At 50.9% G+C, this 23,681-nt stretch overlaps 1 protein-coding gene across 1 annotated transcript in view; it reads left to right on the forward strand.

The window, feature by feature from the left end:
• The window catches only part of LOC120928445 (titin-like), a 43,803-nt gene that overhangs the window by 13,951 nt on the left and 6,171 nt on the right, over nucleotides 1–23,681 (forward strand). The window contains exons 4-12 of the mRNA XM_040339545.1: nucleotides 3,479–3,671; nucleotides 6,831–7,108; nucleotides 10,814–11,023; nucleotides 13,227–13,459; nucleotides 15,634–16,222; nucleotides 19,870–22,076; nucleotides 22,158–22,232; nucleotides 22,956–23,063; nucleotides 23,331–23,435. Of these exons, the coding sequence (XP_040195479.1) occupies nucleotides 3,479–3,671; nucleotides 6,831–7,108; nucleotides 10,814–11,023; nucleotides 13,227–13,459; nucleotides 15,634–16,222; nucleotides 19,870–22,076; nucleotides 22,158–22,232; nucleotides 22,956–23,063; nucleotides 23,331–23,435 (3,998 nt within the window). The remainder of the gene's footprint in view (nucleotides 1–3,478; nucleotides 3,672–6,830; nucleotides 7,109–10,813; nucleotides 11,024–13,226; nucleotides 13,460–15,633; nucleotides 16,223–19,869; nucleotides 22,077–22,157; nucleotides 22,233–22,955; nucleotides 23,064–23,330; nucleotides 23,436–23,681) is intronic.

Genomic DNA, 23,681 nt, shown 5'->3' on the forward strand with positions numbered 1-23,681 from the left:
GGAGGACACTGAATGGAGACCAGTGGAGGGATTAGCAGAGAGGGGTGGAGGACACTGAATGGAGGTCAGTGGAGGGATTGGTAGGGAGGGGTGGAGGACAGTGAATGGAGGTCAGTGGAGGGATTGTTAGAGAGGGGTGGAGGACACTGAATGGAGGACAGTGGAGGGATTGGTAGAGAGGGGTGGAGGACACTGAATGGAGGTCAGTGGAGGGATTGGTAGAGAGGAGTGGAGGACACTGAATGGAGACCAGTGGAGGGATTGGTAGGGAGGGGTGGAGGACAGTGAATGGAGGTCAGTGGAGGGATTGTTAGAGAGGGGTGGAGGACACTGAATGGAGGACAGTGGAGGGATTGGTAGAGAGGGGTGGAGGACACTTAATGGAGGTCAGTGGAGGGATTGGTAGAGAGGAGTGGAGGACACTGAATGGAGACCAGTGGAGGGATTGGTAGAGAGGGGTGGAGGACGCTGAATGGAGGTCAGTGGAGGGATTGGTAGAGAGGGGTGGAGGACACTGAATGGAGATCAGTGGAGGGATTGGTAGAGAGGGGTGGAGGACACTGAATGGAGGTCAGTGGAGGGATTGGTAGAGAGGGTTGGAGGACACTGAATGGAGGTCAGTGGAGGGATTGGTAGAGAGGGGAGGAGGACACTGAATGGAGACCAGTGGAGGGATTAGCAGAGAGGGGTGGAGGACACTGAATGGAGGTCAGTGGAGGGATTGGTAGGGAGGGGTGGAGGACACTGAATGGAGGTCAGTGGAGGGACCGGTAGAGAGGGGTGGAGGACACTGAATGGAGGTCAGTGGAGGGATCGGTAGAGAGGGGTGGAGGACACTGAATGGAGGTCAGTGGAGGGATTGGTAGAGAGGGGTGGAGGACACTGAATGGAGGTCAGTGGAAGGATTGGTAGAGAGGGGTGGAGGACACTGAATGGAGACCAGTGGAGGGATTGGTAGAGAGGGGTGGAGGACACTGAATGGAGGTCAGTGTAGGGATTGGTAGAGAGGGGTGGAGGACACTGAATGGAGGTCAGTGGAGGGATTGGTAGAGAGGGGTGGAGGACACTGAATGGAGACCAGTGGAGGGATTGGTAGAGAGGGGTGGAGGACACTGAATGGAGGTCAGTGGAGGGATTGGTAGAGAGGGGTGGAGGACACTGAATGGAGGTCAGTGGAGGGATTGGTAGAGAGGGGTGGAGGACACTGAATGGAGGTCAGTGGAGGGATTGGTAGAGAGGGGTGGAGGACACTGAATGGAGGTCAGTGGAGGGATTGGTAGAGAGGGGTGGAGGACACTGAATGGAGGTCAGTGGAGGGGTGGAGGACACTGAATGGAGGTCAGTGGAGGGATTGGTAGAGAGGGGTGGAGGACACTGAATGGAGGTCAGTGGAGGGATTGGTAGGGAGGGGTGGAGGACAGTGAATGGAGGTCAGTGGAGGGACCGGTAGAGAGGGGTGGAGGACACTGAATGGAGACCAGTGGAGGGATTGGTAGAGAGGGGTGGATGACACTGAATGGAGGCCAGTGGAGGGATTGGTAGAGAGGGGTGGATGACACTGAATGGAGGTCAGTGTAGGGATTGGTAGAGAGGGGTGGAGGACACTGAATGGAGATCAGTGGAGGGATTGGTAGAGAGGGATGGAGGACACTGAATGGAGGCCAGTGGAGGGATTGGTAGAGAGGGGTGGAGGACACTGAATGGAGGCCAGTGGAGGGATTGGTAGAGAGGGGTGGAGGACACTGAATGGAGGTCAGTGGAGGGATTGGTAGAGAGGGGTGGAGGACACTGAATGGAGGTCAGTGGAGGGATTGGTAGAGAGGGGTGGAGGACACTGAATGGAGGTCAGTGGAGGGGTGGAGGACACTGAATGGAGGTCAGTGGAGGGATTGGTAGAGAGGGGTGGAGGACACTGAATGGAGGTCAGTAGAGGAATTGGTAGAGAGGGGTGGAGGACACTGAATGGAGGTCAGTGGAGGGATTGGTAGAGAGGGGTGGAGGACACTGAATGGAGGTCAGTGGAGGGATTGGTAGAGAGGGGTGGAGGACACTGAATGGAGGTCAGTGGAGGGATTGGTAGAGAGGGGTGGAGGACACTGAATGGAGGTCAGTGGAGGGATTGGTAGAGAGGGGTGGAGGACACTGAATGGAGGTCAGTGGAGGGGTGGAGGACACTGAATGGAGGTCAGTGGAGGGATTGGTAGAGAGGGGTGGAGGACACTGAATGGAGGTCAGTGGAGGGATTGGTAGGGAGGGGTGGAGGACAGTGAATGGAGGTCAGTGGAGGGACCGGTAGAGAGGGGTGGAGGACACTGAATGGAGACCAGTGGAGGGATTGGTAGAGAGGGGTGGAGGACACTGAATGGAGACCAGTGGAGGGATTGGTAGAGAGGGGTGGAGGACACTGAATGGAGGCCAGTGGAGGGATTGGTAGAGAGGGGTGGAGGACACTGAATGGAGGTCAGTGGAGGGATTGGTAGAGAGGGGTGGAGGACACTGAATGGAGGTCAGTGGAGGGATTGGTAGAGAGGGGTGGAGGACACTGAATGGAGGTCAGTGGAGGGATTGGTAGAGAGGGGTGGATGACACTGAATGGAGGCCAGTGGAGGGATTGGTAGAGAGGGGTGGATGACACTGAATGGAGGTCAGTGTAGGGATTGGTAGAGAGGGGTGGAGGACACTGAATGGAGATCAGTGGAGGGATTGGTAGAGAGGGATGGAGGACACTGAATGGAGGCCAGTGGAGGGATTGGTAGAGAGGGGTGGAGGACACTGAATGGAGGCCAGTGGAGGGATTGGTAGAGAGGGGTGGAGGACACTGAATGGAGGTCAGTGGAGGGATTGGTAGAGAGGGGTGGAGGACACTGAATGGAGGTCAGTGGAGGGATTGGTAGAGAGGGGTGGAGGACACTGAATGGAGGTCAGTGGAGGGGTGGAGGACACTGAATGGAGGTCAGTGGAGGGATTGGTAGAGAGGGGTGGAGGACACTGAATGGAGGTCAGTAGAGGAATTGGTAGAGAGGGGTGGAGGACACTGAATGGAGGTCAGTGGAGGGATTGGTAGAGAGGGGTGGAGGACACTGAATGGAGGTCAGTGGAGGGATTGGTAGAGAGGGGTGGAGGACACTGAATGGAGGTCAGTGGAGGGATTGGTAGAGAGGGGTGGAGGACACTGAATGGAGGTCAGTGGAGGGGTGGAGGACACTGAATGGAGGTCAGTGGAGGGATTGGTAGAGAGGGGTGGAGGACACTGAATGGAGGTCAGTAGAGGAATTGGTAGAGAGGGGTGGAGGACACTGAGAGGTCGGTCAGGTGGATGAGGTATCAGTACTCATGGTAGAATGATGGAGGTCGGTCTTTCTAGAGGAAGGCTGACCAGGAAGACACCCAGGCGGTGAGGTCTTATCCTGGTGGTTTGGTGGGTTAGGATGAGGAAAGTTTTGAAACGGTTCTGGAGGTTCTTCTCTCTCTTCTGTAGGAATCAGATCTGTACTCCGGAGGGGTGTCAGAGGTTGCTGACCACCGTCAAGCCGTACTTTCTGAGTCTGATTAGTCGGGCGACATCGGGGAGCGAGCTGGAGGACCGGGACTACATTGCGGTGTGTAATTATCTGGTGGCCCTTCTTCTTCTCCAACACCTACAGAGACCCGGTGTGGTTCGGGATATGACGGTGAGTCTTCTACATCGTACTGAGGGATCTGACCCCACCCCCCTTCTATCCTATTCATGTCCCCCCCCCCCCCCCCATAACATTAACTTGGACCTCCGGATCAAGTGTTGTTCCTGATGTTTAGGCGGGGTGGCTAGGAAACGTACCTGCCAGGTATAGTTACCTTGATAGATCAATTCCACCCTAATTCTGGAATGGCGGCACTTCTGTCTTCTGCCACTAGGTGGCCGGGATCTGGTTGCATTAGATAAGACGAGGGTGTTGCACGGACAGATCAGAAATAGATGGGTTGTCTCAGCCAATAGGCAGGGATCTTCTTGGGTCCTTTGGCCTGCTGGGAGAGCCTATATATATTTGGGTGAGGTCAGGTGATCCGGGTTCTGTGCCACCTGAACGGCTGTCTGGGTGGATGTGTGTTGGGCTGCCGCGGGCTGCTAGGCCAGAGCCTGAGGCCTATCCCGGGACATCTGTCTGCTGGGCTGTCTGAGGGTCTATCCAGAAGTCCACCTTCCTTTTTATTCTTCCTTCCTCCGTCCTTCTTTTTCCTTCCTTCTTCCTCCTTCCTTCTTTTTCCTTCATCCTTCCTTCTTCCTCCTTCCTTCTTTTTCCTTCATCCTTCCTTCTTCCTTCTTTTTCATTCCTCCCTGTCTTCTTTTTCCTTTCACCTTCGTTCTTCCAACTTTCTCCTTCCTTCTTTTTCCTTCCTCTTTCCTTCTTCCTCCTTTTTCCTTCCTCCTTTTTCCTTCCTCCTTTTTCCTTCCTCCCTTTTCCTTCCTTCTTTTTCCTTCCTCCTTCCTTCTTTTTCCTTCCTCCTTTCTCCTTCCTCCTTTCTTCTTTTTCCTTCCTTCTTTTTCCTCCTTCCTTCCTTCCTTCCTTCCTTTTTCCTTTCACCTTCCACCTTTCTCCTTCCTTCTTCATCCTTTCTACTTCCTTCTTCATCCTTTCTACTTCCTTTTTCATACTTCCACCTTCCTTCTTCCTCATTCCTCCTGAGGCCTATGCTGGGGACGTCTGGCTGCCAGGCTCTCTGAGGGTCTATCCAGAAGTAAGAGAGCAGCGCATGGTTGGGATTGCGGTTTGCAGTCCAACCAGAAGTGACGGTTCTGCCGGCCGGAGAACCTGTCGTGGTCGGAGGTGGAGGGGAAGCTGTCGCCACTAAGGGACCATCCACCTTATTACCTGGGACCACAGTGAGTAGCTGAAGCGAGTACTGGAGCAGAATTCTCACCAACCGGGGAAGGTAAAGAATCTGGAAACTTTAGCGGGTGTCAAGCCAGGGATCCAACCAGCGGAGGTGACGCTCGCAGAGCAGCCTTGTGTGTCCAGCCAGGGACCGAGCCGGCCAGTGGGGTGACGCTTGAGGAGTATCTGTGAGTGCCACCTAGGGACCCAGCAGGGAAGCAGGGGTAAAACTTGAGGAGCATCTGTAGCACCTAGGGACCCAGCATAAGTATCTGTGGGTGCCAATCTAGGGACCGAGCAGGGAAGCAGGGGTGACGCTTGAGGAGTATCTGTGGGTGCCAAGCTAGGGACCCAGCAGGAACATGGGGGTGACGCAGGAGGAGTATCTCTGAGTGCTACCTAGGGACCCAGCAGGAACGCGGGGGTAAGGCTTGAGAAATATTTGTGAGTGCCAAGCTAGGGACCCACCAGGGAAGCGGTTGTGACGCGTGAGGAGAATCTGTGAGTGCCACCTAGGGACCCAGCAGGAACACAGGAGTAAGGCTTGAGGAGTATCTGTGAGTGCCACCTAGGGATCCAGCAGGAACACGGGTGACGCTTGAGGAGTATCTGTGAGTGCCACCTAGGGACCCAGCAGGGAAGTGGTTGTGACGCTTGAGGAGTATCTGTGAGTGCCACCTAGGGACCCAGCAGGAACACAGGAGTAAGGCTTGAGGAGTATCTGTGAGTGCCACCTAGGGATCCAGCAGGAACACGGGTGACGCTTGAGGAGTATCTGTGAGTGCCACCTAGGGACCCAGCAGGAACACGGGGGTGAGGCTTGAGGAGTATCTGTGAGTGCCACCTAGGGACCCAGCAGGGAAGTAGTTGTGACGCTTGAGGAGTATCTGTGAGTGCCACCTAGGGACCCAGCAGGGAAGTGGTTGTGACGCTTGAGGAGTATCTGTGAGTGCCACCTAGGGACCCAGCAGGGAAGTGGTTGTGACGCTTGAGGAGTATCTGTGAGTGCCACCTAGGGACCCAGCAGGAACACGGGGGTAAGGCTTGAGGAGTATCTGTGAGTGCCACCTAGGGACCCAGCAGGGAAGTGGTTGCGACGCTTGAGGAGTATCTGTGAGTGCCACCTAGGGACCCAGCAGGAACACGGGGGTGAGGCTTGAGGAGTATCTGTGAGTGCCACCTAGGGACCCAGCAGGGAAGTGGTTGTGACGCTTAAGGAGAATCTGTGAGTGCCACCTAGGGACCCAGCAGGAACACGGGGGTAAGGCTTGAGGAGTATCTGTGAGTGCCACCTAGGGACCCAGCAGAAACAGGGGGTGAGGCTTGAGGAGTATCTGTGAGTGCCACCTAGGGACCCAGCAGGAACACGGGTGTAAGGCTTGAGGAGTATCTGTGAGTGCCACCTAGGGACCCAGCAGGGAAGTAGTTGTGACGCTTGAGGAGTATCTGTGAGTGCCACCTAGGGACCCAGCAGGGAAGTGGTTGTGACGCTTGAGGAGTATCTGTGAGTGCCACCTAGGGACCCAGCAGGGAAGTGGTTGTGACGCTTGAGGAGTATCTGTGAGTGCCACCTAGGGACCCAGCAGGGAAGTGGTTGTGACGGTTGTGACGCTTGAGGAGTATCTGTGAGTGCCACCTAGGGACCCAGCAGGAACACGGGAGTAAGGCTTGAGGAGTATAAGGATAAGGCAGGAGGAAATAAGGATAGGTGGGGGAGTAATGAACTGGGGAAGTTGAGAGTGAACGGACCTGGGGGAAAGGATGAAGGTTGTGGAAGGGGTAGGCCCAGATGTCGGGGGATGAGGACAGCGGGATGAAAAAAAGATGGTGGGGGGGGCCAAGAGGGGCAGGCGCCTCCTTCAGGTGAGCACCAAGGAGTGATGTGAGAGATGAAGGGTCTCCATGTCTGAGGGCCTCACCTTCCTCCAAGAACCTTGAACTGATCCAATAGCAGCCTTCCATCTGGTCTCTCCTCAGGTCCACCAGTGGCTGCTGCGGTCCCACCTTACCGTCCAGGTTGACAAGGACACGGTTGAAGTTGCCATCATCAGGGTAGAGTACAGGACGGCGGAGATCACACAGACCGCTATAATCGCCTTAGAAAAAGAGGAGGAGATGTGGTTTGACACGTTCTTCAGAAAGATCCGACCCGTCTTCATGAAGAACATGAACAAAGGAGAACATCACTTCTTCGTATCTTCCAATGGCGGGAAAATGAAGAATCTGACTTACACCCACAAAAGATTCCAGGAAAGGTGAGGAAAGCTTCATGTCTCACCGATCTCACTGATCTATTCCATAATCAGCTAAAAACTTTGGATGAATGGAGTACGCCCTCATGGAAGTGCACCATTTCCCCTTCCTCCTTCCCAGCTGCCACTATGGAGTACATCCTCATGGAAGTACACCATTTCCCCTTCCTCCTTCCCAGCTACCACTATGGAGTACGCCCCCTGGAAGTGCACCATTTCCCCTTCCTCCTTCTCAGCTGCCACTATGGAGTACGCCCCCTGGAAGTGCACTGTACGCCCTCTTCCTCCTTCCCAGCTACCACTATGGAGTACGCCCCCTGGAAGTGCACTGTACGCCCTCTTCCTCCTTCCCAGCTACCACTATGGAGTACGCCCCCTGGAAGTGCACTGTACGCCCTCTTCCTCCTTCCCAGCTACCACTATGGAGTACGCCCCCTGGAAGTGCACTGTACGCCCTCTTCCTCCTTCCCAGCTACCACTATGGAGTACATCCTCATGGAAGTACACTGTACGTCCTCTTCCTCCTTCCCAGCTACCACTATGGAGTACATCCTCATGGAAGTACACTGTACGCCCTCTTCCTCCTTTCCAGCTGCCACTATGGAGTACATCCTCATGGAAGTACACCGTGCTTCTTCCTGCCTCTTTCTTCTTCCCTCCTCCCTTCTTTCCACCTTCCTTCTTATTCTTTATTCATTCTTCCTTCTTATTCTTTCTTCCTCCTTCCTTCTTTCTCCTTCCACCTTTCCCTTTTTCATTTTTCCCTTCCTCTTTTCTCCTCCTTCCTTCTTCCTCCTTCCTCCTTCCTTCTTCCTCCTTCCTCATTCTTCTTTTTTTTTTTTTTTTTTTTCTTTTATACATTGCCATAGATTCAGCTATGGTAGTTTTGGTTGCCACGGCAATGTATGTACCAGCCCTCAAAATTTCCACTCGCCTGCTTGCATTTGGCGAGTGGATTTGAGTTGAGGTCGAGCGTGGAGCAAGGTTGGCAAATGTCCGTTACGGGCGGCTGCTGCCTGTTAAAAATATGGCAGCAGGCAGGCTTAAGGACTGGCCAGGCACAGCTCCGAGGCCAGCCCGGGCTCAAACGGAGGGCGGGCAGCCGGGCGTTTGGATGGTGATGCCACGGCGGCGCCTGTTATGAACTATAGGCTACAGCAGGGGCAGCTGGGCCGGGGAAACAAATGCGGAGGTATAACATGAGTGCTGGCTGTCGCATCTTCCTTCCTTCCTTCCTTCCTTCTTATTCTTCCTTCCTTCCTTCCTTCCTTCCTTCTTATTCTTTCTTTATCTCCTTCTTTCATCTTTCTCCTTTTTCCTCCTTCCTTCCTCCTTTATTTCTTTCTCCCTTCTCTCTCCTTCCTTCTTCCTCTTTCACCTTCTTCCTCCTCCTTTCGCCTTCTTCCACCTTTCACCTTCTTTCTCTTTCACCTTCTTCCTCTTTCACCTTCATCCTCTTTCACCTTCTTCCTCTTTCACCTTCTTCCTCTTTCACCTTCTTCCTCCTCCTTTCGGCTTCTTCCTCCTTTCACCTTCTTTCTCTTTCACCTTCATCCTCTTTCACCTTCTTCCTCTTTCACCTTCTTCCTCCTCCTTTCGGCTTCTTCCTCCTTTCGGCTTCTTCCTCCTTTCGGCTTCTTCCTCCTTTCTCCTTCTTTCTCCTTCTTTCTCCTTCTTTCTCCTTCTTTCACCTTCTTTCACCTTCTTCCTCCTTCTTCCTCTTTCACCTTCTTCCTCCTTCTTCCTCTTTCACCTTCTTCCTCCTTCTTCCCCTTTCACCTTCTTTCTCCTTCCTCCTTCTTTCTCCTTTCACATTCCTCCTCCCTTCTTTCTTTCTCTTTCTTTCTTTCTTCTTTCTTTATCTCCTTGTTCCTCCTTTTTTTTTTTCCTCCTCCTTTCACCTTCCTTTCATCTTTCTTCCTCCTTCTTCCTTATTTCTTCCTCCCTTCTTCATTCTTTCTTCCTCCCTTCTTCCTTCTTTCTTCCTCCTTCATTCCTTCTTTCTTCCTCCTTTATTCCTTCTTTCTTCCTCCTTTATTCCTTCTTTCTTCCTCCTTTATTCCTTCTTTCTTCCTCCTTTATTCCTTCTTTCTTCCTCCTTTATTCCTTCTTTCTTCCTCATTTCTTCTTTCTTCCTCATTTCTTCTTTCTTCCTCATTTCTTCTTTCCTCCTCCTTTCTTCGTTCTTTCTTCCTCCTTTCTTCTTTCTTGCTTTCTTCTTTCTTCTTCCTTCTTTCTTCCTCCTCCTTCTTTCTTTCCTCTTCCCTTGTCCTTCTTCCTCCTTTCTCCTTCTTCCTCCTTTCTTCTTTCTTGCTCCCTTCTTTCTTCTTTCTTCTTCCTTCTTTCTTCCTCCTCCTTCTTTCTTTCCTCTTCCCTTGTCCTTCTTCCTCCTTTCTCCTTCTTCCTCCTTTCACCTTCCTCCTCCCTTCTTTTTCTTTCTTTCTACTTTCTTTATCTCCTTCTTCCTCCTTCTTTTTTCCTTCTCCTATCTCCTTTCACCTTCCTTCTTTCATCTTTCTTCCTCCTTCTTTCGTCCTCCTCCTCCTTCTCCTCCTCCCTTCTTCCTTCCTTCTTTCTTCCTCCCTTCTTCCTTCCTTCTTTCTTCCTCCCTTCTTCCTTCTTTCTTCCTCCCTTCTTCCTTCTTTCTTCCTCCCTTTTTCCTTCTTTCTTCCTCCCTTCTTCCTTCTTTCTTCCTTCCTTCTTTCTTCCTCCCTTCTTCCTTCTTTCTTCCTCCCTTCTTCCTTCTTTCTTCCTCCCTTCTTCCTTCTTTCTTCCTCCCTTCTTCCTTCTTTCTTCCTCCCTTCTTCCTTCTTTCTTTCTCCTTCTTTCTTCCTCTCTTTTTTATACATGGCTGAATCTATGGCAATGTGAGTTTTGGTTGGCACATCATTCTTCCCGCTCTGCACAGTCTCCTGTCCTGGTGGGTAGATGGGCCGTGGCAGAGTCAGTTGGCACATCAATATATAAAGTTGATCTTCAGTCCCGCTCTGCACAGTCTCCTGTCCCTCTGGTGATGGGTAGATGGGCCGTGGCAGAGTCAGTTGGCACATCAATATATAAAGTTGATCTTCAGTCCCGCTCTGCACAGCCTCCTGTCCCTCTGGTGATGGGTAGATGGGCCCGTGGCAGAGTCAGGTGGCACATCTCCCCACAACGAAAGGACCACTTTGTGGACTGTGATGTAAAGGGGAATTTTGGAGTCTGATGTTAAATGTTTTTTTGCAGAATTAAATTAAAAAAAACATTTAAAGGTGTCATTTTCATGAGAGAATTTTCAAGGACGTGTTTAGGGGGCGGACTTAGGGGTGGGGCAGGGCAGAGTGGGACAACTGGTGGCGAGTAACTCTTAAGGCCTGGCTAGTAGCTCAGGACTTGAAATTCTTAGTCCCGGTATAAACCATAACAATCTCCTGAGATCTGGCATTGCGGGTCCTACAAGGAAAGAGAACCTGTCCCCCGATGATGATGGGATGGATATACCAATGGGATTGGGGGAAATCCTGGTGTTGGCGGTTTCTAGGGGGGGAGGGGTGTTGTCTGTTTTATGGAAGGACAACATTTTCACTGTAGCAGAATTGGAGGGATTTCTCCATAGGGGGTCTACCGAAGGGGGAGGGGGGGGGGTTAAGCTGGTCCATTAAGGTGTGATGTCATATCCTCAGACCGGTACAGAAGAAAACAAAACCGGGACGTATTTGATTTTTGTAGGTTCCATCTTCCGGTGGTGAAACTTCAGCAGGCGAGGAAAGTCTTTGGCCAGTGCTGCTTGTCCGGGTGTAACGATGAAGATAAACAGCTGCTGAAAAGATACCTGAGACCCTCCGAACCGGGAGCGGCCGAAAACTCGGAGGCGGATCTGGCGCGGGCGACTGTCATGGTGAGCAGGATGCAGAAACATTGGAGCCCTTCGCCCTCCAGGTGGGTTGCTGGCGGAATAATAACGACTTTTTATATCCCCTTCATTGTTGGGAGTCGTGGGTTCCGTACACCGAGGATGGCCACGGAGCCCCAAACCGCTGTACGGCGTTTAGGATGATTGGCTCAGTAATATTCGGCTGTATTTCCAACACCCCTTCATGACCAGGCCATTTTTTTTACTATTCAGTAGACATGTGCACACCAAAATATTTTGTTTCGGGATTTTGTTTTCGTCCGAAAAATAAATTTTATTTAGTGTAACGGCACCCCGAGTATGAAAGGGGTCAAAGTCGTTTAGGACATTCCATTCCCGAACACAAAGGCAGCTACCGAACACTCCAATCAGCTGAACAAGAAACCCATACGAATAATTCTCCCCCAAATACGAGACGAAGCTCTGTCTTGAGGGTCAAACAGGAATGAATCTTTACTGAAAGCAATACAAGTTTTATACACAGTCAAAGGAGGAGGTGCCTATCTCCTGCTCATATTACTCTGGAAATACACCTGTGACCAGAAACCTAATTTAACATGAGCTCATTAACTAATCTCTTTAGACAGCCTAGATGACTCGGAGACGTGACCTTTAGGCCAGACGTGCCGTCTTGTAGCTCAGAGGACACAATCAACATTGTCACAAATCAACACAGAACTCCTTCACACAATAGCAGAGTTAATTACCACAAACAACGATGGGGATCTAATGACTACCTAATGGTTAAATAACCTATGGGGCCCACACACGATCGGTTTTGACCGATGAAAACGGTCCATCAGACCGTTGTCCTCTGGTTAACCTATCGTGTGACAGTACGAGGCCTAACATTGGACTTCCTGAAATGCCCATATAAGGAGTTCTACTTCCTGGTCATATTAGGAGTTATACTTCCTGGTCATATAAAGAGTTATACTTCCTGGTCATATTAGGAGTTATACTTCCTGGTCATATTAGGAGTTATACTTCCTGGGCAGAGCCCTCACAGTGTACAGGGGATAAAATCTTCATATTTCTTGAGAGATATTGTTAAAGCGGGGGTTCACCCTATAAAAAAAAATTCTAACACTACATCCAGCCCAGTTCTGCAAAAAAAATTACACTGACCGTTTTTTTTTTTTTTTTTTGCCGTAGATAGCGTTTTTCGTTAGAATTCACCGCGGCTTCCATGTAGGGAATCCCGCGGGAGTGGGCGTTCCTATTGACATGCCAATTGATTGACATGCTAAACGACGACACACACAGCGCGTCACGACTTCCCGAAAGAAGCTCGGGTCGGCTCGGCTCTATTCGGCGCCGGTGCGCAGACTTTCACACTGAAGACTGCAGAGCACAATTTTTTCAGGCGGTATAGCAGCGCTATTTTTAGCACTAAACCGCCTGAAAAACGCGTTGGTGTGAAAGGGGCCTAACTGCGGGAAGGTTGACTCGGCTGGGAGAAATCACGTTGTATAAAGTCGCTTCGCCCTGTTGCCACTGGGGGCACGCACGCTCCCCCCTGCTCGCCCCCGGTGCCGATGCGAGTGCCCGGCGGGAGTGATGACTGCCGGCCAAGCCTGTAGCTAGAACATGGTACGGGGTGCTCTGATTGGTCTTCAGCTATAACATGGTACGGAGTGATGTGATTGGCCTGCAGCTACACCATGGTATGGGGTGCTGTGATTTGCCTTCAGTTATAACATGGTACGGTGTGATGTGATTGATTTGCAGCTATAACATGGTACGGGGTGATGTGATTGGCCTGCAGCTACACCATGGTACGGGGTGCTGTGATTTGCCTTCAGTTATAACATGGTACGGTGTGATGTTATTGACTTGCAGCTATAACATGGTATGGGGTGCTGTGATTGGCCTTCAGCTATAACATGGTACGGGGGTGATGTGATTGGCCTGCAGCTATAGCATGGGGTGCTGTGATTGGCCCAGGTACCATGTGATAGCTGTGGGCCAATCAGAGCATAACTATAGGAATTACATTTATTGACATTGTGATCAAGTGATCCCCCAACCACTCAAAGCATCCGGGAGCCACAATCTGCCTCGGGTCTGTACAGAGCGAGGAGAGGGATCTCCGGAACACTGTGCCTAGTCCCTCTGCTGCGGTGGTGATTCCGCCACACACGGCCGTGGTTTGGGTTTTGGGGTGACCACGCCTCTTGTTCTACAATAAATACAACTTTACCATGAAATGACCGCTTTCCATTCCAGGGACGTGGACCTCAAGGGGCCGGGGGGTGAAGGTGAGGACAATAGTGCCGGCGTGGCCCTCATGGAGGAGAAGGAGATGTGTTTTAAGAGGACTGAAGATGTCTATCCTATCAGCATTAACCGTGCTGGCCCAGGTATCAAGGCCTGTAACGTCATATCCAAAGCACACGGCTCGTACTGCTACAAGCGCTGGAGGAGACAGCAGTACAGGATGCGCGTGGAGGACGTCATCGGTGAGGAGAACCTTCTTTTATACCTTCCCGTGTGTGTGTGTGGGAGGGTTGGTCCCGTGTGTGTGGGGGTTGGGCATTCCGATGTGGGGCTCAAGTGTGTCTAATTCCCAGACTGGGGGGGCTGCATGCGTTTTCTTTTTTTCATCCCAGGCCTTCGGGTTTGAGGTTCCCGCCCACAGGGTCTGGTATAGATCTTAATGGTCCTATGGTCAGGACACCTAACGTAAGGGTGGTACCTTTTCCATTGGTACCCCCCCCCCTCATAGAACCTTGTCCCCATGGAGAGGACACAGCATAAGGGTAGTACCTTTCCAGGTGGTCATCCCCCCCCCCCCCCACATAGGTGTCCTGTCCATAGAAACAAGGTTCTAACATAGGGGTGATATCTTTCCAGGAGGTGACACCCCCCCCCCTCACATAGAACCTTGTTCCTATGGCCAGGACACAAAATAGGGGTGGTCCCTTTCCAGGAGGTGAACCCCCCCCTCACATAGAGGTGGTATCTTTCCAGGCAGTGCTTCCCCCCCCCCCAATCACATAGCAGGTGGTGACCCCCCCCCCTCACATAGCAGCTTGTCCCTATGAACAGGGGACAACATAGGGGTGGTATCTTTCCAGGAGGTGACCCCCCCCCCCCCCACAAAGAGGTGGTATCGTTCCAGGCAGTGCTCCCCCCCCCCCACATAGAACCTTGTCCCTATGGACAGGATACCCCCCCCCCCCCCTCATAGGTGTCCTGTCCCTAGGAACAAGTTGCTAACACAGGGGAGGTACCTTTCCAGGTGTTGACCCCCCCCCCCCACATAGAACCTTGTCCCTATGAATAGGACACAATACAGGGGTGGTATCTTTCCAGGAGGGGACCCCCCCCCCCCCACAAAGAGGTGGTATCGTTCCAGGCAGTGCTCCCCCCCCCCACATAGAACCTTGTCCCTATGGACAGGATCCCCCCCCCCCCCCCTTATAGGTGTCCTGTCCCTAGGAACAAGTTGCTAACACGGGGGAGGTACCTTTCCAGGTGGTGACCCCCCCCCACATTGAACCTTGTCCCCATGAATAGGACACAATATAGGGGTGGTATCTTTCCAGGACGTCATCTCCCCCCCCCCCCCCCCCCATAGCGCCTTGTTCCTATGGACAGAACACCTAACACAGGGGAGGTACCTTTCTAGGTGGTGACCCCCCTCACATAGAACCTTGTCTCTATAGTCAGGACGCCTAAAATAAAATAGGGGTGGTACCTTTTCCAGGTGGTAACCCCCCCCCCTCACATAGAACCTTGTCCTTATAGACAGGACACCTAACATAGGGGTGGTAACCCCCCCACCCCCCCACATAGAACCTTGTCCCCATTCTGATGAGCACACGGGCCTCTTCCCCACAACCCTGTCCCAGTGTTTTGGGGGGTATGTGGAGAAGGGGCACTTATTGAAATCTGGAAGCCCCTTTATCGATGGCCATTAATTTAGATCCGCGTCAATCACAATACCGACCGAAAAGAAAAAACCTGATGAGCCCTAAAGCTATGCAGCATAGCTCGAGGTGGCATCAAATATGGAAATGTTTATATTTGCTACATTGTTATTGTTATGTGGCCAGATTTAGGCAATTATGTGACCCCCACCCCCCCCCCCCTATCCCCCCCACTTGGTTGGGTATTTCCGGCCATGTAAGTGAATGGCTGGTTGACGTCCGTGGTTGGTGCAGGCATCTGCTGCTTCCTTTTTACTACCATTGATGGCAGGAAGCTGTCACATTCGCCCATTCTGAATGCCAAATACACTCGGCTCATTCCTCATTTTTATTTTTTGTTTGTATGGAGGGATTTTCGCTGCTGTTTTTGGGTCTCCTGTACCCTTCCTCCCCAAGACAATTGAGCCAATCACTCGCAGGGTTGATTGAAGGAGCTGATATGTCAGTGAGCAGTTGGGTAGCTATGGGGCAGGCAGGGGCGGACTTACCATTCAGGCACTGCCCAATGGCCCCATGCCACTAGGGTGCCCCATGAGTTGTCGGTCCACCTCTGGCGGCAGGTCACCATTAAGAAAGCTAAAACATGGAAATTTGTTGAGGAATGGGAAGTGGGAAATAGTTTTCGATTTTGCTCACACAAAAAGAGTTAAAACCAATCAAGTTCTAAATAATGACCCCCCCCGTGTTTCTACATCTTTTAGGACGTTTCAAAAGGAAGCCACCAACAGAAGACCAGATCCGCTCCTACATGAAGGTGCAAGGCTGGAAGTACAATGCCCCGAGACTCCCGGATATTCTGGAGAGCTGGAAGCCTAGCGTGGATCGAGGGAAGGTGGATCACACCGAAGAAATAGAAAGGCTGGTGGACTCCCAGGACTGGAAAGGACTGGCCATCGTGGAGGACCGAGCCGGAAACACGGGAGAGACGGTCATCACTACTCTACCCTTCCAGAAAGGAGACTTTGTGTGCGACTGCCATGGGCCCGTGGTGAGCCACGAACGTGGGGAGGAGATTATGAACTCCATTGGTCCGGGAGAGATGTGCTACTTGTATTTCTTCAAGGACAATAAAAGCCAGAGGAGGCTTTGCATCGACGCCCAAAACGTCCCGTGCCCCTGCCACCCTGGACTGTCCACCTACGGCAGGAAAATCAACCATTCCAAGAGGAAGCCGAACCTCAAACCCGAAGTGAGATATCTGAAGAACGGCACCTCCCCCGTCATACTGCTGATGGCCAAAGAAGACATCGACGTGGGAACTGAGCTCACCTTCGACTATGGCGTCACCATGTAAGACTTTTTATGAATTTTTATTAAGATGTACGAGGGTTCTTCAAAAAACGTCCACACTTTTTAAATATTTAATAACGTTTAAAAAAGTGCGGAAACTTTTTGAAGAACCCTCGTAGTTTATATGCAATACATTTCTGGACTTCAACTCCGCCAATGGAAGGTTAGACCTGAACTCCAGATATGGATATCTTTGTGTAGTTGCATTGGTCCACGAATTCCATACCTGGCCTATCCCTATGGAAGAAAAAAGTCACTACATTAGCTGCTGCTGCTAGATACCCACAGAGGGTTTACCGCTCTGTACTTTTCTCAATAGATACAAAGTGTTCTCTCGATGAGATGGAGATCATGATGTCACCACCCCCTGCCTCTCCATCATATCCGGTCAGAGTGCTCCTTGTATCCCTTGGAAGAATGGTGCCCCAGCCGAGCGAGCGAAATCCCCCCCCCCCCTTCCCCATTGTCACTATGCAGCAGGGCAGTCAGAAAACGCTGAGGATCACTACTGTAGTAGCGGCAACTCTGGTACAAACTGGTCCAATGCACGGATTTCCATACCTGGAATTCAGCAAAAATATCTGAGGATATGTAATATAACCACCCCGGTGTATTCTTAGGTAATGCAAAAATAACACTTCAGTTACCCGTCAGATCTGAGAGAGAGCCCAATGATACACATGAACAGTTGAGTGTTATCAAAAGGTCTCTAGTTTATTGAACAGAGATTCATGCAGTTTGTAAAGACGATAAAGTGGGGGCTTAGGAGGAAAGTACGTCATCTCTTTAGCAAACATCTGCTACCATCCTGACAATGCAAGTTCCTGTTTTCAATGATATGTGTTACAGTTAGAACAGGAAATGTATTCTGGGCTCTCTTTTAAACCACAAGATAGTCTATGTAGGTGAGAAACAGATGTTGGCTACAGATGGTCATATTATAGTTTTACTTCTTAACAGAAAAGGGAAGTTTCTTCCTGGAAATGGCTCAACCACTAAACCAGAGACGAGTCTTGCTTAAAAACTCCTAGATGCATCTTTAGCAGAGCATAGGGAAATCTAGAACCAGAGAGAATTGTTTTATACATTCTCTTACAATATTGATACCTGGAATGAATTCAGCTTGAATCCCATGACCTGTATAAAGGAATATCTGACCTAGCTAGCCAAGGATGGGCCTGAGCCTAATCACACTTACATCTCAACCCACAACCTTATTCTGTATTCATAGACCAGGTCTGGGCTGTCTGTGAAGGTTCTTGGGTAACCAAGAACCCTGGAGTATTGGAGAGAAGAGGCTAGAATAAAGTGATGTTCCCTGGTATTGGAAGAAGGACCATACCTAACAAAGAACCCTGGAGTATTGGAGAGGAGAGGCTAGAATAAAGAGCTGGGCCCTGGGATTGAAAGAAGGACCATACCTAACAAAGAACCCTGGAGTATTGGAGAGGAGAGGCTAGAATAAAGTGCTGGGCCCTGGGATTGGAAGAAGGACCATACCTAACAAAGAACCCTGGAGTATTGGAGAGAAGAGGAGAGGCTAGAATATAGAGCTGGTCCCTGGGATTGGAAGGACCATACCTAACCAAGAACCCTGGAGTATTGGAGAGAAGAGACTAAAGTAAAGAGGTTTGCCCTGCGAATGGAAGAAGGACCACAGCTAACCAAGATCTCTGGAGTATTGAAGAGGTTAGAATAAAGAGCTGGGCCCTGCGAGTGGAAAATGGACCACACCTAACCAAGATCTCTGGAGTATTCGAGAGAAGAGGTTAGAATAAAGAGCTGTGCCCTGCGAGTGATAGAAGGATCACATCTAACCAAGATCTCTGGAGAATTGGAGAGAAGAGGAGACGCTAGAATAAAGGTTTGCCCTGCGAACGTAAGAAGGACCTTACCTAACCAAGATCTCTGGAGTATAGAAGAGGCTACAATAAAGAGCTGCGCCCTGCTAGTGAAAGAAGGACCATACGTAACCAAGATCTCTGCAGCATTGAAGAATAGAATAAACAGCTGTGCCATGTAAATGGGAGAGGGACCATAACTATTCTAACCTCTGACCATACTGCGGAGATCTTGGTAAACTATGGTCCCTCTTCCATTTGCATGGCACAGCTCTTTATTCTAGCCTCTCCTCTCCAATTCTCCAGAGATCTTGGTTAGGTATGGTCCTTCTTCGACTCGCAGGGTCCAGTACTTTATTCTAGCCTCTCCTCTCCAATTCTCCAGAGATCTCGGTTCGGTATGGTCCTTCTTCCTCTTGCAGGGTCCAGTACTTTATTCTAGCCTCTCCTCTCCAATTCTCCAGAGATCTTGGTTCGGTATGGTCCTTCTTCGACTCGCAGGGTCCAGTACTTTATTCTAGCCTCTCCTCTACAATTCTCCAGAGATCTTGGTTCGGTATGGTCCTTCTTCGACTCGCAGGGTCCAGTACTTTATTCTAGCCTCTCCTCTCCAATTCTCCAGAGATCTCGGTTCGGTAAGGTCCTTCTTCCTCTTGCAGGGTCCAGTACTTTATTCTAGCCTCTCCTCTCCAATTCTCCAGAGACCTCTTTTCGGTATGGTCCTTCTTCCTCTCGCAGGGTCCAGTACTTTATTCTAGCCTCTCCTCTCCAATTCTCCAGAGATCTTGGTTCGGTATGGTCCTTCTTCGACTCGCAGGGTCCAGTACTTTATTCTAGCCTCTCCTCTACAATTCTCCAGAGATCTTGGTTCGGTATGGTCCTTCTTCCTCTCGCAGGGTCCAGTACTTTATTCTAGCCTCTCCTCTCCAATTCTCCAGAGATCTTGGTTAGGTATGGTCCTTCTTCCTCTCGCAGGGTCCAGTACTTTATTCTAGCCTCTCCTCTCCAATTCTCCAGAGACCTCTTTTCGGTATGGTCCTTCTTCCTCTCGCAGGGTCCAGTATTTTATTCTAGCCTCTCCTCTCCAATTCTCCAGAGATCTTGGTTAGGTATGGTCCTTCTTCCTCTCGCAGGGTCCAGTACTTTATTCTAGCCTCTCCTCTACAATTCTCCAGAGATCTTGGTTAGGTATGGTCCTTCTTCGACTCGCAGGGTCCAGTACTTTATTCTAGCCTCTCCTGTCAAACACTGCAGAGATCTTGGTTCGGTATTGTCTTCGTTCCACTCGCAGGGCACAGCTCTTTTATTCTAACCTCTCCAATACTCCAGAGATATTGGCTAAAGAGCTGTGCCCTGCGAATGGAACAAGGACAATACCGAACCGAGATCTCTGAAGTATAGGAGAGGCTACAATAAAGAGCTGTGCAATTTAAATGGGAGAAGGACCATTACTGACCAAGATCTCTGGAGTATTGGAGAGGAGAGGCTAGGATAAAGAGCTGGGCCCTGCGAGTGGACGAAGGACCTGAGCCATGTCCAGGCTCAGAATTGGAGAGAACATTGTTGACTTTTCGGGGCTAAAGGGTTGACGAGCACTTGAAGTTAGTGTAGTCCAGGCATGACCCAAATTTACCCCCAAACTTCCCTGATGCCATCCCCAGACTTGTATAATACAGGGCAGCTGCTGGGAGGTCTAGTGGGAGCCAACATTCCCGTCATTATTTTGTTTAGACCTTTTTTACGACCTTTGCGTAATTTAAGTCCAAATGTTATATTTTCTTTTCTGTTTTTTTTTTGGTATTTCAGGCACATTCAACAGAGACACATGGCACATCAGGAGGTGACACTCAGATCTGGGCATGAGCCATCCCAGTCAATGCCCCTCATCCCCCATGAGCAGGAGATGTCACGTGTCCCACAGGAGATGGAGCAGGTCTTGCATGTCCCACAGGAGCAGGAGATGCGTAAGGTGTCACAAGTCCCCCATGACCAGGAGCTGGAGCCAGTCTCGCATGTCCCTCAGGAGCAGGTGTCACGTGTCCCTCAGGAACAGGAGATACAGCAGACGTCTCATGTCCTCCAGGAGCAGGAGATGAAGCTGGTTTTACAAGTCTCTCAGCAACAGGAGATGGCGCAGGTGTCACATGTCCCTCAGCAACAGGAGATGGCGCAGGTGTCACGTGTCCCTCAGGAACAGGAGATGGCGCAGGTGTCACATGTCCCTCAGGAACAGGAGATGAAGCAGGTGTTGCATGTCCCTCAGGAACAGGAGATGGAGCAGGTGTCATATGTCCCTCAGGAACAGAAAATGGAGCAGGTGTCACATGTTACTCAGGAACAGGAGATGGAGCAGGTGTCGCATGTCCCTCAGGAACAGGAGATGGCGCAGGTGTCACATGTTACTCAGGAACAGGAGATGGAGCAGGTGTCACATGTTACTCAGGAACAGGAGATGGAGCAGGTGTCACATGTCCCTCAGGAACAGGAGATGGAGCAGGTGTCACATGTTACTCAGGAACAGGAGATGGAGCAGGTGTCACATGTCCCTCAGGAACAGAAGATGGAGCAGGTGTCGCATGTCCCTCAGGAACAGGAGATGGAGCAGGTGTCACATGTCCCTCAGGAACAGGAGTTGGAACAGGTGTCACTTGTCCCACAGAAGCAGGAGATGCAGCAGGTGCCATGTGTCCACCAGGAGATGCCGCAAGCCTCAAATGTCCTCCAGGATATGAAGCTGGTGTCACATGTCTCCCAAGAACAGGAGATGAATCGGATGGATGGGTTATCACATGTCCCCCATGACCAGGAGCTGGAGCTGGTGTCTCATGTCCCCAAGAAGCAGGAGATACAGCAGATGTCACATGTCCCCCAGGAGATGCAGCCAGCCTCAAATGATATCCAGTGTGTTACCCAGGAGATGGAGCAGGTGTCGGATGTCCCTCAGGAACAGGAGATGCAGCAGGTGTCGTGTGTCTCCCAGGAGATAGAGCAAGCCTTGCATCTCTCCCAGGTGATGGAACAAGCCTCAGATGTCTCCCAGGAGACGAAGCAAGCCTTGGATGTCTTCCAGGAGACGAGGCAAGCCTCTGATGTCTTCCAGGAGACGAAGCAAGCCTCTGATGTCTTCCAGGAGACGGAGCAAGCCTCGAATGTCTTCCAGGAGACGGAGCAAGCCTCGAATGTCTTCCAGGAGACGGAGCAAGCCTCGAATGTCTTCCAGGAGACGGAGCAAGCCTCGAATGTCTTCCAGGAGACGGAGCAAGCCTTGAATGTCTTCCAGGAGACGGAGCAAGCCTCGAATGTCTCCCAGGAGACTGAGCAAGCCTCAGATGTCTCCCAGGAGACGGAGCAAGCCTCAGATGTCTCTCAGGAGACAAAGCAAGCCTCAAATGTCTTCCAGGAGACGGAGCAAGCCTCAGATGTCTCCCAGGAGATGAAGAAAGCCTCAGATGTCTCCCAGGAGACAAAGCAAGCCTCGGATGTCTTCCAGGAGACGGGGCAAGCCTCGGATGTCTTCCAGGAGACGGGGCAAGCCTCGGATGTCTTCCAGGAGACGGGGCAAGCCTCGGATGTCTTCCAGGAGACGGGGCAAGCCTCGGATTTCTTCCAGGAGACGGGGCAAGCCTCGAATGTTTTCCAGGAGACGGGGCAAGCCTCAAATGTCTTCCAGGAGACGGTGCAAGCCTCGAATGTCTTCAAGGAGATGAATCTGGTGTCGCATGTCTTCCAGGAGATGGAGCAGCTTTTACATGTCCCACAAGAACAGAATATGAAGCTGGTGTCACATGTATCCCATGGTCGGGAGATATTGAAGGTGAAACGTATCCCCCAGGAGCAGGAAAAGGGACCAGTGTCATATGTCCCTCAGGAGTCTCATATCCAAGAACTGCAGCGGACCTTGCATGTCCCCCAGGAACAGAAGGAGCGGATCTCGCATGTCCCCAGAGACCAGGAGCGCGCCTCGAGAGAGGAATCCATCAGTGATCTGCATGAAGATGGCAACGATCTTCCCAGTAAGTATCAAATTGTTTGAGAATGGTGTCTGATTTGTTTTCAATACTATGTCCTTTTGTAAATTGGCATTTTCATTCCAGAACCTTCTACTTTATCTCCGAATGCCACACAGCGAGAGGCAGCAGAGACTTCATCCACAACTTCTGAGGGCATAGGTAGGTTCTTCTTTCCTTCTTCTTTCCTCCTTCTTCCCCTGTCCTGTGTAATGGGTCCTCCCTCTGGCCCCTTCTTTTGTCTTCTGAGTCTTGTAATGATGCAGGGGTTGGGGGTAAAAGCCACAGTGTCCAGTAGGTTACATCAAACACTCCCAGAAGTTTTAAATGGTAAAGCATTGAATGCTCCAAGGTTGCAGCACTAGAACAGGTAGGTAGTAGGCATGGGCCACTGTGGAAAGGTGACTATGACTCTCTTCTTTTGTATGGACGGGCCTTTTATGGTATGGAAACGGGCTTTACATGGTGTGACGGGAGTCACTTTGGGTGGGGGGTTTGTGCAACTCGGCTTACCTTGGGGAGCTCTGGAAACGTTGTGTTTTGGACAGTTCAACCCGTCCTGAATCCAAGGGTGGGGGGAAGTGTCTCGGAGTTGGATATCTGTGTAACATGTGCTTGAATAAGGCGAGTCTGCTGGTTTCTACCCTACACTGAAGTACGGCTGGTGACTGGGGTGGGCTAAAGAGTCTTGGATGGGGCTGGTTCTGGACAGAGGAAGCATTGACTGCGGACATAGTCCTGACAAGGGTTCGTCACACATGGTATGGACGGGCCTTCCATGGTATGGACGGGACTTTTATTTTATGGCCCTCCTTGTAAGCTGAGTTTTTTAACCTTACTGGCTTTAAGTGTAGACTTCTTCTCATTTCTCTTTTTCACTTTCAGTACCTCCAGAGTCGGAGCCCATGGAGGCTGAGGAGGATGATGGAGCCCGTAGTGAGCAGTCAGAGCCATCACGGGTTGAGTTCCAGGTTGGATCGGGAGGATCTGGAAGTAAGTAGAAATCTGGTCATTTTCCCCTTTCTGTGCTTTGCAGAACACCAACTGCCGCTCCTGATTTGGAGTCGTACGTTTCGGCCCACTAGAGGGCCAATGGTGTATTCTGGTGGCTCCAAGTCTCATACCCGGGATAATGATATTCAGTATAGGAATTTCAAACATGGAACCAAGCCACACCATCCACGTTGGTCAATTTTCCACAGGACTTGCTGCATGTTCTTGGAATGTAGACTTTTTCTGATTCCTTTTTTTTACTTTCAGTTTCTGTGGATCCGGAGCCAATGGAGACGGAGGAGGAGGGAGCCGATTCTCAGCTGCCAGGGCCGTCATGGGCTGCACTCCAAGCTGGGTTAGAGGGGTCTAGATGTAAGTAGAAATCTGGTTTCATGTCCCGACTGTAAAGTCACCCCATAACCTCCTATGAAGTTTTAAATTTGCCTTCCCTCCCTTCCTGCTGGTTTGAAATTTGCATAACTCCTCCCAAGAGCCCACCCACTGCTTACATCAGAACTGAGGGCCCACCCACTGCTTACATCAGAACTGAGGGCCCACCCACTGCTTACATCAGAACTGAGGGCCCACCCACTGCTTACATCAGAACTGAGGGCCCAC

Source organism: Rana temporaria, chromosome 2 (genome assembly GCF_905171775.1).
Source record: "Rana temporaria chromosome 2, aRanTem1.1, whole genome shotgun sequence".
NCBI lineage: Eukaryota > Metazoa > Chordata > Amphibia > Anura > Ranidae > Rana > Rana temporaria.